At 38.1% G+C, this 18,993-nt stretch overlaps 1 protein-coding gene across 1 annotated transcript in view; it reads right to left on the bottom strand.

Annotated features, from left to right (window-relative positions):
• iav (transient receptor potential cation channel subfamily V iav) overlaps positions 1-17,344 on the bottom strand; it is a 29,281-nt gene extending 11,937 nt beyond the window's left edge. Inside the window, exons 1-12 of the mRNA XM_089233904.1 lie at positions 17,045-17,344; positions 16,681-16,879; positions 16,405-16,563; positions 16,090-16,244; positions 10,551-10,694; positions 10,178-10,259; positions 9,830-9,945; positions 2,904-3,023; positions 1,694-1,804; positions 1,181-1,332; positions 959-1,068; positions 714-829 (exon numbers count right to left, since the gene is read on the bottom strand). Coding sequence (XP_089090030.1) covers positions 714-829; positions 959-1,068; positions 1,181-1,332; positions 1,694-1,804; positions 2,904-3,023; positions 9,830-9,945; positions 10,178-10,259; positions 10,551-10,694; positions 16,090-16,244; positions 16,405-16,563; positions 16,681-16,879; positions 17,045-17,344 — 1,764 coding nt within the window. The remainder of the gene's footprint in view (positions 1-713; positions 830-958; positions 1,069-1,180; positions 1,333-1,693; positions 1,805-2,903; positions 3,024-9,829; positions 9,946-10,177; positions 10,260-10,550; positions 10,695-16,089; positions 16,245-16,404; positions 16,564-16,680; positions 16,880-17,044) is intronic.
• Between the last annotated feature and the right edge of the window lie 1,649 nt (positions 17,345-18,993).

Here is an 18,993-nt window from a genome sequence, read left to right as displayed (position 1 = left end):
ACTTAAACGTTTAACACAGTGAAACATTCCCTTATAAATTCCATACTGCCATTCATAAAATATGAGATAATTGGAGTTCAATAAATAAAGATCCTACCAGTGGGATGAAAAAGCCAACGAAACCTTGTTCTCAAAATTTTACGATAGAAAAATCGTGCTGAAATTTTTCACCATTAGTCTCTGTTTTGTTACTATTTATATTTATTAATTTGGTTGTTACTGTGAAAAGGCACAAGGCAACAGAGTGAGTCAAGAACGACTGCATCACAAAATCAAAAGGAATAACGATAAAAAATAATCGAAATATTAAACCGAAATTCTCTTTTTCCCCGATCATTGATGACATTCATTGAACAATAAGTGGGTCAAATCGTATAAATTTTCAATTTCACTGGGAAATTGCTTTCGATGGTACATGATAGCGTATTACCGAAACTCTTTCGCAGAAAAAATGAGTGTCAAAAAACTCCAACAGATCTATTGCTAGATGTTAGTTCAAGAAATATTGGCGAAGTTTATAGAGAAGACTATACACACGCATTTTACTTTGCTTTGTAAAAAGTACGGTAAATAAACTATAGAAATCTTATTTTCAGCATTCTATAGCATCAAAAACGTTCAATAAAAAAAATATGTTCGATTGGAAAGAAAATTAATGTTTAATTTATATAGTGGGGTAATAAGAATTGCATAAACGTCCGTATCAGTTATACCTCATATGATCCCAACGTCATTTGGAAAAGTCCCATCCATGTCACTGGGAAAGTGGTAAACCTTTTCTTCAAAATGCTTTTTTCATTCGGTGCATTTTTGAATAAAAAGTAAAATGCTGCAAATAAAAAAAATTACGATAAATTAACTATAGATATTTTTTTATGTGTATTCACGCATTCAAGTAATTAGCTGAAACTTCCACATAGAATTAATGACATCAGCAGTGATATATAGAATTTATTACCCTGTGTGAATCCAAACATAAAGATGAGGTAGATAATACTAAATCGTAGCATGTCACCAACAAGCATATTGTATATCATCGTCACGAAAGGACCAGTGAGTCGAACAGCCCTATGCAATATAAATGAACGGATATTAATATATTACTCAATTTAAAAATTTGTTGAGTTGCCCGTTTTTGAGCTTTGTCAAGTTTCACTGACGGGTTACGGGTTTTACTCACCCGGCAAAGAATACCAAAAACAGCCATGAACCGGGAATCGCAAAAACGAGCAGCAAATCCTCCGTTTTTCTATCTCCCACCACACGGCAAGGTATGCAAGATAGTATAAGGAAGCAAGAAGTAATAAAAGCGAGCTTTGAAGGGCTACTAACCTAAAATAAAACCTCAATGATTTATAAAATCATTTGCTCTTCGTTAAAGTACAGCACATCACATATCGATTCGATAAAAATTGATAAAACATCAGTTAGATTACACTTATTTTTTATGCTGACTTTGACAAGTCAGTAATCATTTTCAATAAATAAAAAATGGATATAAAATAGTATCGTTCCTTTAAGCTCTACCTATCTGACATAAACACTTTTTTAACAAACACTTCTTAACATAGTTCCTCATGAATATTTTCTTAATAAAAAATGATTTTTAACACAGTGAAATATTCTTTTATAAATTCCATAGTGCCATTCTTAAAATATAAGATAATTGGAGTTCAATAAATAAAGATCCTACCAGTGAGATGAAAAAGCCAACGAAACCTTGTGCCAATATTTCTTGTACTTGCTGGAATATAGCAAATCCGATACATCCTGTACATACAAAAATTTCTGCACAGTATCTTATCTGTCAAAGGAAGGTAAATAGTTTTGCCTTAGATAGTAAAACATAAATTACTAATCAGAGAAAAATTTATTTGATTTCTTTTTTGTAAAAATTTTTCTTATTTTAGTCTGAAAAAAAAAAGTAATCGTAAATTTCCACACACATAGGAGGAAACGATGGATCCCACATGCAACAGAAGAGTGGGCTTTCATAGCTGGCATTCAAGATAAAACGATTCTAGGTTAAAGAGCCGTAGTCCAAACATTTTTGGAAGTTTGAAAGTCAATACGGTAAACACCGGTTACTTTGGCCTACTTTTATGAAAGTTTTTGTTTTATCTTATGCTAGAAAAAACAAATAATAAATACTGTGGTTTAAGGTAATTTTTAGATAGTTCAAACCTTTCTCTAAAAGACTGTGATGTATAAAAAATCCACTTTCTATAATATTTTTATGAAATTTATTTATTTTTTATTTTGGGCAAAGTATCTCATACGTTAGGGTAATTTTTGACCCACATCAAATATTCCTATTTTAAAACACTGTAAACCATGCTTGAAACAATGAAACCCACTGGTTTTGAAGAAAAAATACTATCACATTATCGGTACAAAAATACACTTTATTATTAGTTTACACAAGTACTTATTTGTCCCAAAGAAAAATATGTATATGAAAAATATGAACGGTTAGACACACCAATTTATGAGATCAGTTTTCACGTGATCATTCGATCATTTCTGGCACACTACGGCCATTTTCTGCACGCGACGGCTAATCAGTGTTTAACTGCTCTTGTTTTAGGTGATGAAATATGAACTCTGTCGGCATTCAGGTCAAAAAAATTAAATCGTTTAGGACCATGAAAAAAAGATACAGTACTGATACCTTAGATATAATACAGTATATCTTAACCTGACGTTAAGTACATATGCAACCACGTGGTAATACATTGGATTCCCCCGACTTCAGTGCACTATTCTCAAATCTTTGCTACAACATTCGTTACCTTTTGATACCAATAAACACACACACATTCACCAGTGAAATATATTAATATGAATACATATTTATTTATTTATTTAATTATTTAAACAATACAAAAAAAAAAAAATCTTACGAGAGATCTAGTATCCAATCTTCCAAGTAGAGGTACTTTCGCATTCGGTCTCAAAAAAATCGCCAAACTCAAATTCATGAGATGAAGCAAAATAACTATCAAGCGACGATAGAAGCAACGCTTTAAAATAAAAATGAATATATATTTCAAAAATGATGATGATAGCAATCAACAGATTTCATAGAATGAAGGATATGTGTTGTGTGTGGTTCTCAAATTTATCAAGCATTTCAATACTTCTATTACTTGAGAAATAATTTACATTCATATGTATGAAGATTGCTAAATTGCTTACAATCCTGTATCGGTACATGTTTGTTCAGCTGGTAATGATTATACTCAGAGCCACAACTGGGAGGGGGAGCAAACAGATCCGGCTCCCTGAGCGCAGGACCAGAGGGGGCGCGCAAATTTCACACTTTACCTCTCCTTCAACATTACAACGGGACGCCAAAATGCGTGCTTGTCCCAGCTGACCAAGCATGTAGTTGTGAATAGAACGTAATTATACTGTATCAGGTATAGTAATTATACTGTATCGGGTATAGTAATTATACTGTATCAGGTATAGTAATTATACTGTATCAGGTATAGTAATTATACTGAATCAGGTGCGAAACTAGAGGGGGCCAACTGCCCCTGGTGGCAAAATTTAGGGGGGGGGTGACAATTTTAGGTGGGAACAAAGAACACTGTTATAAAATTATCGAATTTTAAAGTTGTGGGGGCGGCAAAATAATGTTTGCCCCGGGTGGCAATAATCCTCCTTACGGCCCTGTACTGATTCAAAGATTATTTTCTTGATGAAAATAATCTTTGACTCTTGTCCAGCTGAATTTGTCATCATCGAAGCAAAATAATTAAGCTCTTCGATTTACTAACAGGTTTCGTTCTGAGCAATGCCCGTAAGTTGAAGCGTTCGTGAGTTATAATCGCGCCAATTTTGTGAAAATTCCATCTATTTCACCGATATCCTCGAATTCACTGTCCCTTGCAAGGCCTTCAATTCAACATCGCTTCCGTGTGTATTTCGAGTAATTTTTTTGCAAATACTTTTAATGCATTTGGGGCTCGTCAAAGATCTCGGTCTTAAGGGCCGTTACACACTATTCTAACGTTACGTGGTCTCACGTCACGTCAGAAAAGTTGCGAATTCTTACGTCACAGAATTTCCACGAATCAAAATTCACAACGTCTCTGATGTGACGTGAGACCACGTAACGTCAGAGTAGTGTGTAGTGGCCTTAAAGGCCCTCACTTTGTCCTATCCAGTTGCTATGTCACGAATGGCATGCAGAAACTCAAAAACAGTGGAGCGAAAAGGCCAGTCTACCTAGAATTAGGCCGAACACATACTGGGGAGACGACAAAGAGAGCGATTTCAAAAGAGAAAATACATCGAGATCAGCATCGATGTCCCGTAACATACTGAGGAGGCAGAGGAGAGCGAAAATGACCGCAGGCTTTCTGAAGGGTAAAGAAGAAAAGCCTTTGAGCGGGAAAAGTGACATCTCGCCAACTAGTAACCCTACCAGCCTGTTCATGCCAAATCAATCAGTTTGGCAATATTGGAGGATTCCGATAAACCAGCGGTTCTCAACCAGTGCCCCGCAGATCCCTTAGGGCTCCGTGCAAACTGCCAGGGGTTCCGTGGCCACTCGAAGAAAATAAATAAAAAAAAACAGTAAATTTGAAAAAAATAATTAATATTTTTGAATAATAAAAATAAGTCAGAAACTTTGATGAATAAATAAAAAAAATAGGCGTCTGGGCTCCGCCATAGAAATTACATACCGGAAAAGGGCTCCGTGGGTCAAAAAAGGTTGAGAAGCGCTGCAATAAACGCGTTAATCCTCAAAAGACTACAAGTCCTGTTTATATATGTTTTTAATGACTTCTTGTATCAAACCGTTGTTTCGAATATTATTGCACAATATGTATAAAGATTGAAATAATTATACTTCAATCAAGATAGAGAGACAATACAATTAGTTAGACACTACATGCCTACAATCCGCAGAAGCTAATTTTGATACTTTCAAAAGAAAATATCACCGTTAATGAGATGAAGTGAGAAGTTATCCGTACACCTCGATGATGAAACCGTAATTTTTTTATGGCCAGCGTATCATTATGAAAATGATTGTTATTAGCGATAAATGTATGCGTGTATACGTGGTGGTTAAGCACAAATTATCAGTGTGGATCCATTATTTATGAAATCCCAGAATTACAGATTCCTCCTATATGCAGGGCCGTCTTAAGAGCATCATGGGCCCAAGGATTTTTCTGAGGCCCTACAAGGCAAATTCCCGAAAATCTCAACCACATCTCACTTTTGTGAAGCCTTTTTTATCTTGAGGTCCCACGGTCCTTGCCCTGGTGGGCCCATGCCTTACGACGGCACTGCTTATAACCGGCATGTTCTGTGCATAACCAATTTCAATGAACGCACGGATGCTGCAATCAACTGGTTTCGATTTTTTAAGAAATACAGAAATATGTATTGTGTGTGAGATGTTCATTATTTGCATCAGAAAAAAAATCTTGTGCCTCTTTCATAACACACGACATTCCAATTCAAATCCACGGAAATAATAGATACAGTATTCAGTATAATAAAATAAAAGAGAAAAACCAGAAACCATGTTTCGACAATGTTAGTAAGCGATGAGCAATCATCACGGTGTTTATTCGTTTTCCTAAAAAACGGGATCTCAAACATTTTCCACCCGCGTCACCCATTTCCCTTATGAAGAGCCATTGGCGTACGCAAAGGGGGGATTTGGGGTTCTACCCCCCCCCCACACCTAAGCCAAGATTATAGTGTTATTTTGCCGGAAAAGACGTAAAACCCCCAGAAGGAAAAACAAATTTGAACCCCCCTCCCCGAGAAAATTCTGCCGTACGTACGCCTATGTGAAGAACAGTTGTAAGCAAAGCATTTCTTTGAAAAACCTTTGTCAGGACCACTGCGAAGCTGCACCCCTGACGAAGGTTGGCGCGCACAGTTTGAGAACCCCTGCTAATCCATCAACGTATTGACAAATCAAGGGGCGCCATTCGAGGGAGGGGAGCTTTTGAAAATACAATAAAAATTGTATATGTACATACAAATATATATATATATACTAAAATATATATATACTAGGGGCTCTGTGCCCCTGCAGCCTTTGGCGGCCACCCCCCCCCCCCCTTCTCATCACAACATGTCTTATTTATTTCGTCCCACTTCATCAGCGTTATGGAAAGGGACATGTGAAAGCACCAGCTTACTGAAGAAGCGAATTTTACTATAATAAAACAACATAAAACAAATGTGATTCATCAAGTACCCCCAGAAAACTTGCCCATGGGGTCCCCAGACTCCAATTCGCTGAATTTTAGCGGGGCCCAGACTGGATTTATCTCGGGCTATCGATGTGTTGCAAATTTCACAATGTTAAACGACAGAAAAGAATGAGATTCATCCAGGGCCCCCAAAATGAAACCTGTAAACATGGGGCCCCGACTTGGAAGCTTGTTGGTCATTCCCCGCTGCAAGTACCATGAAAAATTTTCATTTGTATTCATTTTACCAACGAATAAAGTCCAAGGCCCCCAACCAATTACCTGGGACACCAGTTCGCATACTTTTAGTGGGGGGCCCCCAGATTGGCTTTATCTCGGGCTTTCGCTGTTGCAAATTCTAAAATGTTAAATAATAGAAAAAAATGAGATTCATCCAGGCTCCCAAAATGAAACGGTCCTCTGACTCGGAGCTTGTCATACATCCCCCTGTGAGTGCCATGGCAAATGTTCATTTGTATTCATTTTACCAACGAATAAATTCCAGCGCCCCCCCCCCTCAGTTACCCGTGACCGAATTCGCAAATTTTATGGGGTCCCCAGACTGGATATATCTTGGGCTTCCGCTATCGCAAATTTTTCAACGTTAAAGCAGCAAGAAAACAACGAGATCCATCAAGGGCCCTGGAAATCAAACCTTTTAACTTCCCCATTAAGGTATACGTGCAATCCCCCGGATACCCCGACCCTGTGTGTTGGGAGCACTGGTGTTATATGTATATTATACCTCTCGACATGCCCCCCCCCCCCACAAGGGCAGGGCTGACAGGGGCCGGAACGATTCTTATCACTTTTTGATTTTTCACACTATAAATTAACCATAGAGGGCCCCTGAAAAGCTGGTTTGGGGGCTCGCCATCTATTCCAGTCTTGGCGCCCTGCTGTAGGATGTGGGAGCCTCTCCGTAAATGCACGTAACTTGGTCCCGATGGGTCAAATGGGTCCCGAATATGCTAGAGTTAAATGAATACTTGACCCAAAATCGTAACCGATTTCCGTAACAGATTTCCGCCACTCAAAAAACGTCACCCACTTCCGTAACATAAAATCGTCACTAATTTCGGTTGCTTAGAAACAGGCACTTTTCGAGATTGTGTTTTATATTATAGAGTAGATATACATACATTGAGTTCATGTGTGTTTTCTCTCTTTGCCTTCCCCCCTACCCTGGAAAACGTTGAAATGACGTTCATGGAAAAATCTCTACAAATGTTTTTGTTGAAATTCTAAGAACATGTTCAGTATTGAGTAGAAAATTAGTGTCGACCAGCAATTCTCAACCTTTTTTCTGAGTCACGGAGCCCTTTTTAGTATATAATTTCTACGACGGAGCCCCGTACGCTACGTTTTTTTTTTTTTTCATTTGGTCATAAAATTTACTGGTTCATTTTACTTTCATCGAGTGAACGCGGAGCCCCCTCAACCAGTGCACGTGGAGCACTGGTTGAGAACCGCTGGTATAGACAGTACATAGATAGTTTTCTTTGTAAAAGATTTTTGATGTCTTTGTGGGGAAGAAATGATTTTTCCGCGCCAGCGACTGCATAATGATTTATAGTGGTATATAACTTATGATCTTTTAGTGGTTTTCCAGTTTCCGACAAAAATTTGCCACCCTTTACATTTTGCAGCCCAGGGCAAAGGCGTGGGCATGAAAAACATTGAGAGGGCTGAAAGTTGCCAATCGTTCCGTGGTGAGCCTCGAGCCCGTATGTAGAAGGGTGCAGTGCCCCCGCATTATTTATTCATTAATTGGGAAGGGGGTTCTCAGCCCCCTAACACAAAATTTATTGGGGGGTTGAAATAGCCCCCCCCCCCCGCTATGTTCTGGTGCCTATGTCCCATGGCAGTACGTTTGTTATTAAAAACTATTCAGGGACAATTGAAAAGATGAAATTTAAGGGATGGAATTTGCGCCCCTTCTGATACTACGCCCGGGAAACCACACCCCCTCCCGCTCCCTTCCTAGTTGCAGAACTGTTCGTTCGTCAGAAGGAAGTTCTCTTGCACATAGTGTAGTTTTCCATGCAAAAAGCGCAATGGGATGGGCGGAAATTTGCGAAATATCTATCTCGTAGTCCCAGTAAGATTTTGAAAAATATTCACGTCTAAAAAAATGACGGGGTAATTAATCCGTAAAATGCTACCACAACAATCGTCAAACTTTTAAATTAGGATAGATTGGGTTAAGCACAAAAAATGGGAATCGAAAAGAAGAGAGAGCGCCAAAAGTGGAAAAACATCCGAAAACCCCCTCCAAACCAAATGGGTGATGATGATGATGATCCCCCTCAGAAGTTCTCTTTTTTTTCCAAGAGAGTGAGGAGAAAAAAAAAGGGGAGAAAACTGACCAATCCCCAAATAGCGTCTGACTTTACCTCGCGATGAAAACAAACCGGCTTGAAAGAGTCGCGTACCTCTTGAACCTTTAAGACTTCTTTTCACCCGTGGTCCCCCACCTTTTGAGTATGTTTCATTTCTGTGATTCTCCACATCCAGCCGCCCGGCAGTCGAGCGGTTAGGGAGCTAGCTTCTGGCTGTGCAGATCTGGATTCGAAGGTCCCTGTTTGGGCATGGATGTCTACTAACGAATTCCCTGGACAGATCGTGAAGATCTCTTGGGAATACGTGATGATCACGTTATTTATATTAAAAAAAACCCCAGTTTTTTCCTAATTAAATGAATTTTTTCCGTGGCTTTCCTTTTACCTGGTTTTTACGCCCATAGCCCTTTTTGAATATCCTGGGACTCTACAGGTAGGCCTCAAAGACCATCAAAGGTTCATTGAGGACCATTAGTGTACATGGGTGCATAAGTAAATTTTAATACAGTTTATATGTATATTCCTTGAAAACAGGAATTCTCTAGAATCAAGGTGGAGAGAGCAAGAAGTCTCTCTGGTTAAAACATTTTTATCGAACTTTGCCAAGGTCATCAAATATTCCGGCTCATACTTCGAAAGGTCTGTAAGGCCGGGATTACACTATAAAAGTTTGATAAAAATGATTTTATAAAACTTGAAAAATGTAACTAATAAGCGCATCTGTTACATTCGAGCAAATTTAACTAATCCGCCTATTGGCTGCATTTTCAAGTTTTATAAACGAACTTTTACAGCACTATAAAAGTTTTGTAAAAGCTCTTTTTGATAAAATTTGAAAAATTCAACCAATAAGATCACCTGTTGTATTTTCTCGAATATAACCGATGCGCTTATTGGTTAAATTTTTCAAGTTTTATAAAAGATCTTTTATCAAACGTTTATAGTGTAATCCAGGCCTAAGGCCGGTGTTAAACTATAAAGTTTTATAAAAATCATTTTATAAACTTGACAAAATGCAACTAATAAGATTATCGGTTGCATTTGCTTGAATGTAACCGGTAAACTTATTGGTTGGTTTCTTCAAGTTTTATAAATTAACTTTCATAAAACTTTTATATTGTAATTCCGGCCTGAGTCAATCGTTCGTAAGTTGGGAAGTGGCCATATTACCTGTAGTTAATACGTAATGTGTAGTGAAAATTGAACTCCTTACAATCAAACTTCATTGTGTGATCATCTTTTCTTTCCACTTACCTGTGCGAACGTTTTCCATTTTTCTTCGAGCAAACGCTGTATCACACCGCCTTCCAACATGTCCAAATGTTCGGTTGTTCTTCCGTTCAGTATAATCATCAGAGCCGAGTTCAAGTCTAACCAAAAAACACGATCTTCTAAAAATCCTCTTGTCTTTTATAATATAACATACGATATAGTGCATATATATCTAGCTGCTTATAGCAGGCGGGTAGTTAAATGGATTGCTTGGTTATTCAATAAGCGAATGTTGATCATTTTTTTAATTATTCGAAAATATTGAACAATATTCATTAAAAACTAAAACGTATTATGCTTTTTCTTCGTTGTCATTAAGATGAAACTCACTTGTCATCCCATTAGGCTTCACACTGTCTAATGCATTTAATGGATATCCAGAACAAGTGATGTTACTATATCTCCAGTACTCCTGAAAATGTAACCATGCATAATTGAAAGTCGTCTATAACAGATAGTAGCGCTAAAAATGAAGTTAATGGTTGGAGGCGAAATAGGAATTTAGATTAGTGAATTTGGATGGAGAAGGCTCACCAGATATCAATCATGGAGGCCTAACTCCAGGATTGTTGCATATTGTGACACATTATGAAGTTAATCATTATTAGCATAATAAAAATTTAGAGCTATAATCAGTGTAAGTTGAGGAGATGAAATTTGTTATTAACTGGTCTCTGAACTTCAAGGGAAAATAAATACTTACCATAGAGCTAAGCTCAAGCATTTCGCAAAATATTTTGTTACGCCCAAGTTTGCAAGCAAGGGTAAGAGGAGTGAGACCATACTTATTGCAGATTCTGTCTGATGCTGGACGCACTGGATGTCGAAGAGCATAGCCATACATTTTCTGAAAAAAATGAGAAATATGAAAATAAAACTATCTTTTCTTCGAAAGCGTGTGTGTGTGTGTTTGTAAAGAACAACGTGTCTTGAAGCATATGCTCTACAGATCAGAGCCGCCTTTAAGGGCGTGCGACAGGTACGGCTACACTGAGCCGTGCACTCATGATATTTGAAAATGGAAAACTTATAAATTAGTTTTTCCTTCGCAATAACAAAACAAAGCTGTTCCACTTCAACTATGAAATGTTTATGAACGACTTGCAAGCTAAAAAAAAAAAAAACAGCACAAAAAAAAATCATTCTTCATGCAAAACTGGGCCGCTTTAAACAAGTTGAAGGCCGATAGGGATTTTCGGTCTCTACTGTGCACTGTATTTGTCTTTGAAGCAAAACTACTTTTATTCTACGCGGAATATGAAAAGCTGTAACACAAGCTAATTGGTTTTTATACGAATATCAGTACTCTGTAGGAATGTGGAACGAATTAACCCCTTGACAGTGACACCCGAGTCCAGTTCGGGACAACAAAAAATTTTTACTCGCGATTTGATGATTATGTTTGTGACAAAAAAATGGCGTTTTCTCTTTTCCATGAAGCCCGAATCGAGTTCATCTTTTTTATTGATATAATTCACAACAACAAACAAAGAAAAAAGATTTCCATTTTTGTTGTTTTTTTTTTTTTCAAATAAATTACCCTGTCAAGGTTTAAAAGATCCCCATTATTTAAATGGGAAAGTTTGCTTCGAGATATGATTTTTTCGATAACACGAGTAATTTTCAGGATCGAATTAAACTCTTAACTCGAGATACCACTGTATTCGCAGTTCGCAATGTAATTCACCAACTTTTTCCGTACTCGCGGAGCCCTTTTTAACGTATAATGTCCATGGCGGAACCCTGTTTGGCTTGAGGAGCCCTTTTTAGTACATAATTTATATGGCGGAACCCTTTAGGTCTCTTTTTTTATTTATTTAGCAAATTGGCTGATTTATTTTACTTTCCTCGAGCGGCTGCGGAGCCCCTAGGAAGTGCACGCTGAGCCCTTGGTGAGAACCGCTGAAATAGAATATACAGGGTGGTAACAATCGACAGCCCAATAATTACAAACGTAATTCCTTGTGAAAAACTAATATAGAAAAGTGTTTTCCATTTTTGGATCGGACAAATATTAAGTGTGATATAACTTTTTGAAATTTTGTGACATGCCATTGTTCTAACGGTCAGTTACGCGCCAAACACCGAACGAAAGCACATTTCTCCGATAGCAGCAAATTGTCACTTCTTGAAAATTAACTGAAATATTCCAACCCGTTAGAAGCCAAGTTCGGCCTTATTCTTTCAAGACTGGCGCTTTTTCTCTCCGTGTAGTGTGATATTATAACCTTGTTATTACATGTAGCTTACGTGTAAGCTCCATCCACTATGTTGGCAAATTTATCACCAGATTTGTAAAGTGTTAGATAAATGACACCTGTTTGAAAATTTTTTTTAACCAAATCATTACTTTTTCGCCAAAATGTGGAAATTTGCTCTCCTTTACTGATAAGTGAAATCTTTTCAGAGAAAGTGCATATATATACAGTGCATAGTGTGTATGTTTACTACGAGATAGTTTTTTTACCTTTGTCTCTTTTCCGAATTAAACCACACGTATCAATAAAACCGGACAATAGTTTTTGGGCAATTTTAAACTTTCATCGAAACTGTTACGCGTAAAAAGCTTCATTGTGAAAGATGTAAAAAATGTAGCTTGGCAAATGTGACTGGTAGAAACAGTAAAATGATAACGATTCACACACAGTCAGAAACTTTTAATCAAACTAATTATTTTATGAACTGACATGTTCAATATAATTAGTGGTATCGGATTTTTTCTATTGATTATACATACTTTCATGTCGATTTATACATGTTGCAACGAAGATTTTTCATTTCCTTTTGTGATTGCAATTCATTTTTATAACGCTGAAATGTTAATTCATTTTCTTTACACCTTTTAGCAAACAAGATTTTGACGACTTCAAAATTTATTCCAACCTATGCGATTAGAGCCGGACTTGGTCATTTTTTCAGATGAATATTCATTCTGAGGCGTATTTATAAGAGAGCAGTTCCCCGGGCCCCTCTTAGCAGAGACTCTTTAGAAAAACAAACAGTAAAGAGATGGCTTTCATTTTTAAAAATAAAAGCATCTTTTCACTGTTTTGTTTTCCTAAGGGGCCGTTCAAGTACTGCGTCAGTAAATTTTTAGCCATTTTTGACTCCCTTGTCAGCAAAACTCTGACCCCCTCCCCCTTGTCAGCAAAATTTCGTCAGCACTGCCCCTACCCCTTATCGCATATTGGTGGGATCAAAAACGTATGCGGGAGGGGTGGGCGTAGAGGCTCATGCGTCCCCCCCCCCAAACGAAATAAAAATATTTTTTCAATGCAAAAAATATTTTAAAAAATTAAAATTTCGAAAAAAAATACCTTTATATGTTATTATAATCAATTTCTGTTAATTTCAATGCTATTTGAAGAACTCAAAACTTCTCTTTAAGAAATTCATTGCGACCCATCCTTTAAGCCACATGTGGTAAACCCTTGACACGCAGACCAAATGTGGTCCTGAAGGTTATCTGATGTGGCTTGGCCCCCAAACCTAATTTTGTAAAAATGAACTAAGCGGCACATTTACAAATTGCATAAATGACCTATGGCACAATTCTAGAGCATTTAAGTGGCCCGTGGCACATTTTCAGATCACTGAAGTAGGCTTCAAAGATCATTTTCACATTCAAAGATCACTTAAGTAACCCGCGACACAGTTCCAGAGTACTTAAACAATCCGTGGCACATTTAGAGATCCCTTGAGTGACATGGGGCACAGTTTTAGAGCACTTAAGCGCCCCCAGTGCGGTTCTACATTACTCAAGTTACCCGCGGAACATTCCTAGATTACTTAAGTGATCCGTAGCGTAATTACGGATCACTTGAGTGATGCGTGGCCATAGGCGTACGCAGAATTTTCTGGGGGGTTTCCGATTTTTTCCCTTCTGGGGGGGGTTTACGTTTTTCCCTGCAAAATAAACACTACAATCTTGGCTCATTGCGTACGCCAATGTGCGTTGCACAGTTCCAGAGCACTTAAGCGGCCCGGACACATTTCCAGAGCACTTGGAGGGTCCGTGAAACATTTAGAGATCACTAAAGTGGCTCTGTAGGGGACTTATCAATAGGGAGAATGTTAATTGAGGTGCCCAATAACTATCGAAAGGTTTTCCGTTTTTGATCACCGAATGAGATGCCATTAAGAATATTTCATAAAGGATGGTTGATGACGTAAGCATCATCCAAACCCTCCCCCCCCCCTACCCCCCGTCATCAAAAGTCAGCAAATCGGAAAAATCCTCCCATCGATGCTGACGTAATACTTGAATGACCCCTAAATATTGTTTTGAGTAGGCTATTGTTTCCATACACACTCATAACATAAATGAGATGCCGTAAAAATTTTAAACTGTGATTGCTAGACTTCACAGTAACTGATCGATTTGATTCAAAAGCTTATTACATAAATCACGTTAAGAATCAGAATCACAATCAAAAGCTGAGATGCAAGAATTAGCACATTATGTCGAATTTCTGAAAAACTAGTGGACAGATTTTAATGAAATTTGGTACGAATACACAGTTATAACAGAGAAAGAGATGTACCATACAAAAGTCATAGTACACACGCATGATTGTCAGTAAAGCTCATCATTGCAGGAATGTCTAAAATCCACGTTGCGAGATCGAACACCGAAAATGAGTAATATGGGATATGGTCCCCTCTCACAGTCAGACAGGTCACACACCGCAACGGCATACTGGACCACGACCACCTAGATAACCTAGGTTATCTAGGTGGTCGTGACTGGACACGAGGCAGTTGAGAAGTCCCTGTGGCAATCGGTCCCACTCCTTCAGCAACGCAATTTTCAGTTCCAGGATGGTTCTCCGAGGGGGATGGCGAGATGCAATTGCCCTCCCAAGAGAGTCTCAGACATGTTCTATAGTGTTTAGGTAAGGAAATCTGGCTGGCCAATCCATACTCCGAATATCCTAACTATCCAGATAATCGTGACCAGGTGAGCCCGATATGGACGAGCGTTGTCGTCCATGAACAGTAACCGAGGGCCAACTGCGCCCCTGAAAAGTCGACCACAAGGCTCTAAGGTCTCCTCTCTATACCTCCTAGCAGGCACGGACCCTCTGCCAAACACATGGAGAGGTGTGAGGTCGTCCAACACGATGCCTGCCCAGACCATGATACCTCCACCACCATAGTGGTCCATTTCCCTGATGTGGGAGGGATGGTGTCGGGTACCAGGCTCTCTCCAGATGAGTGTACGTCGAGAATCAGTGTCCAGGCTGAATTTCGACTCATCTGTGAAGAGCACGGTGCTCCAATGAGGTCTAGTCCAAAGGCTGATGTTATTTGCACCATGCTAAACGTGCTTTCTTGTGTGCTGCAGTTAGCGGGACACAAACAGCGCGTCTTCTGGCATAAAGCCCTCTCCCATGAAGCCTTCGGGCAACAGTAAACCGTGAAACTCGAATTCCAGTGGCAGCATGCAGCTCACATGAGAGCTGTGATGCTGTAGCAGTCCTGTAGCGCCGCGCTGAAAGTGCCAAATAACGATCCTCATTGGTCGTCGTGGCTCTTCGACGACCTTGTCCAGGTCTTTTCGATATGGATTCAGTGTCCTGAAACTGTTCCCTTAAATTGCAGACGACACTGGGCGTAACATCGAGCTCTGCAGCCACCTGCACTTGTGATTGCCCTGCCCCAATCTATCGACGATTCTCCGTCTCATTCCGTCATCCATACTTTTGTGGCTACTCATTTTACCTAATAGCTTATAAAATTTACCAAACTCTTGCGAGAAACACAGCGAATGTCACCGAGGAGTACGAGCACACGAATCGTGGAAAACTCATGCACTTATCATCCCCTCCGTGGCCACAGCTCCGCCCACACGCACGTGTACGCTTACGTATTCGACACTGAATATTTGCATACTTCTTCGGTGGCATTATTAGTATGGTTCAATAATTTTTGTGAAAATAGACACAATGTGCAAATTCACTTAATTTTGCACACGAGTATAAAAAACCAAAAACTGAGAACATTTTTCCGTATTAGTTTTTCCCAAGGAATCAAGTATGTAATTATTGGGCGGTCAATAGTTACCACCCTGTATTCAATCAATGTAACTGTTCAATTTCCTGTAATCAATAACCGAAACCAAAAATCAAATGATCAAAAAGTATTAAAACCCTAAGAGAGCTCGCTTGCTTTTTTTAGAAATTTTCAAAAAAAAAATGTCTTAATATTAAGCTACAAAACATTGATGGTACAGTAATTACCAGTTTGTCGCGAACTACAACCACATGCAAAAGGCTATTTCCATAAGAATCCTGGGCTTGCGGATTGGCTCCATATTTGAGAAGCAAGTTGTAGCTAGATTCATCTTCGCAGCATGCAGCCCACGCCAGGGGATATTCTCCAAAGTAGCTGAGACCTGAAAGGAAAACACTTTTTGAATCCGTCAGGAATAAACAAATGGCTATAAAAAGTAAAGTATCCTTTCAATACTAAATTAATAGGCTCAAATAGGCTGAACAGACCAGGTTTTGTGTGTACATTATTCTAATTTTCCCAAATTCACATGTGAAAGTCACCTTCAAAATTAGTCCTTTTCCTTGGCACTTCCCACTGTTGATCACTGGGGTGGTAGAAATATCCTCTCGCTCTCTGGTAAACACTTGCACCACTTTCCAGAAGTAGTTTTAGAAGCTCCTCGTTTTCGAACGCGATGCATAGATGTACGCTACTTGTCCCTTAAAACGTTGAAAATAAGCAGAAGCATTTCAATTAAAGAGAAAAATGGGGAAACATGTTTGCGGTTTTATTTGATATACGTATAAGTATAGTTGAACAAAAGCGAAGAAAATTACCATAGTATTCTTCTCCTTCTATAATATCCTGAGCTAGTGCTGGATATAGCTGAAGCAGAAGCTTAGCTATTTTGGAATGAATGTCAGTATTGCACAAAATCAACAAATGCATCAATGATTCACCGAGCATTCCCCGATGTTCAAGCTTCCAACAAAGTATCCGATCCTGTTCGTCTTCTTCGTCCACTGGTATAACCACCTAGTTATCAATGCCCCAATAAAGCTTTTTATTATTTATTTTAATTTAGATTCAAAAAGTTTCATATAACAACGATTCCGCTACAGATAAAAACTATGTTCTTTGTGTATTTTGAATACACATATATATGCGATATATGTAAAATATTAAAAAAAACTTCCTTACTCCATCTTTAAAGCTTTTTTTCAGTTCAATAAAAGTGTTTTTCAGATGTCTCCCTGAGCCATCGTTATACATGTATGTCTTCAACGACTGCAATGCCAAATGCTCAACTTGTTTCACACCACCATGAGCGTATGCTTCGATGAGTCTACCTTCCCTGCGGAAATTGGCCAAAGCGTAAAGACTGTGTTCTTTATCTATTTCCGAATGACTCATGAGGTAATCCAGTAAAGAAGTCGCTAGACTTGAATTGCCTCGATCTGTAAATCTTAGTAGATTCTTGATAGAATATTTGCTCTTCATCTTTATTCTTTACAGAAAATACCAATTTGATCAACGATAAAGAAATTCCATCATTTGTAACGATTATTAATGAACATTGCATCCAAGCCAAGACGGAGATTCATAGTTACTTGTCCTAATGAGGCATTTGTCCTAGAGAAGTATAATGATTTCTTTGAATTACTTTCAACGTCTTTACTTAATTTTTAACGTGACATTAGCTAGTGTAATGATATGCATAAACGTTATCTAAAGTCAAACTTACGGTAGATCAGAGATAAAAGCTGTTTACTGAAATATAAATTTCTGGTTTACAGTATACAAATAAATTCGCAATATTTCGTCGGTACATTGTTACTTTCAATTATCTATTTCGCACGATGTGCGTGTTTATTATTTCGCTAGGAAGAGTATCTATAGCGTTTACGGTGAATACTTCCTATGGCTTGAAATTACACTAATCTCTGGATTATTTCAAAGTTCTTTCACGACTATCTCAATGTTACACGTTTTGTGTTGTACTAAACTAGTTATTATGCCACTTAATTTGAAATAAGGTTATGAAATTGTTTAATATCGTGTGACTTGCCATGAACGAATCTGTTCTCACGCTGGACAGACCGTAACTACAAATATGCACATATCATGCGATATTAATAGGTCGTTACAGCCTATATTTCTCAAAAATGGGTCGAGTTTGACAGCCGTATAAAAGCCGAAACTCTCGAAACAAAACTCAGATTGAAATATGATATAACGGACGTATGGTTAGGATATGATTAATATGTTTGAATTCTAATCAATTCCTTTTGTCGCACCATGGTCATTTTCTATACACGAGAGCTAATTACACTGGGACCTATACCAGGGTTTTCCAACGTGATAGCTCACGCGGAACCCTTGATGATTACGAGGCTATTCCGCGGAACCCCTAACAAATTTTGAATATTTCTTCAATATACAAGGTGTCTCAAAAGTCTGCATTCGCTTTGTGGAATAAGAATCGAAAAATCGTAGTAGATAAAAAGTGTCTAAAAATATATATACAGTCTACTGTATTGCAAATGCAGAGAAAGGGTGGCTGGGAGAGGGGAAAAGAATGTAAAACCTGCTCTTCTGATATTTTTTTCTTCATTTTTGTATATATATATTTGAGTTACACATAGTGTGACCATATGACCCATATTTTACGGGACAGAATTATTTTTCATAATATTTGGCTATTTCATCGTTTTAGTACAAATGTTAATTTTGTCAAGCCTGCTAAAGAAACTCATTTTGAAATTTTTGAATCGTGAATGCGTTATTTCAATATAAGCTATAGGCCCTGCATCAATGAAATGTCTTGTTTTTTTTATTTGTCATTCTAGTTATAAATATAGCTTCAGAATAACGAAAAACATGCTGATTTAATTATTTTTTTCTCCACCATCTTTATTTTCTACACAATAGGACTAATTAGACTGTCACTTATACAGTTCACAACTGATTCTGAACTTCTATTTTATGTTTCCCACCGAGAATCGCGATCTGCTGTTTGATCGTCATGGCGCTGTTTTTGTAATATTTCTGGAAGCAGAAAAGATACTGTCAAGGACAAAGGAGGGTATCGAACACACGACCTCTCTGAGCATCTTGTGGCATAGTTCACGAATATCTTATCGACCTGG

The sequence above is a fragment of the Pholcus phalangioides genome, unplaced genomic scaffold, assembly GCF_987345545.1.
Source record: "Pholcus phalangioides strain wild (caught in Gottingen) unplaced genomic scaffold, Ppha-v1.0 ptg000007l_1, whole genome shotgun sequence".
In the NCBI taxonomy this organism is placed as follows: domain Eukaryota; kingdom Metazoa; phylum Arthropoda; class Arachnida; order Araneae; family Pholcidae; genus Pholcus; species Pholcus phalangioides.
Note: the sequence above shows the minus strand (reverse complement) of the source record. Positions and strands in the feature narration are given on the sequence as shown.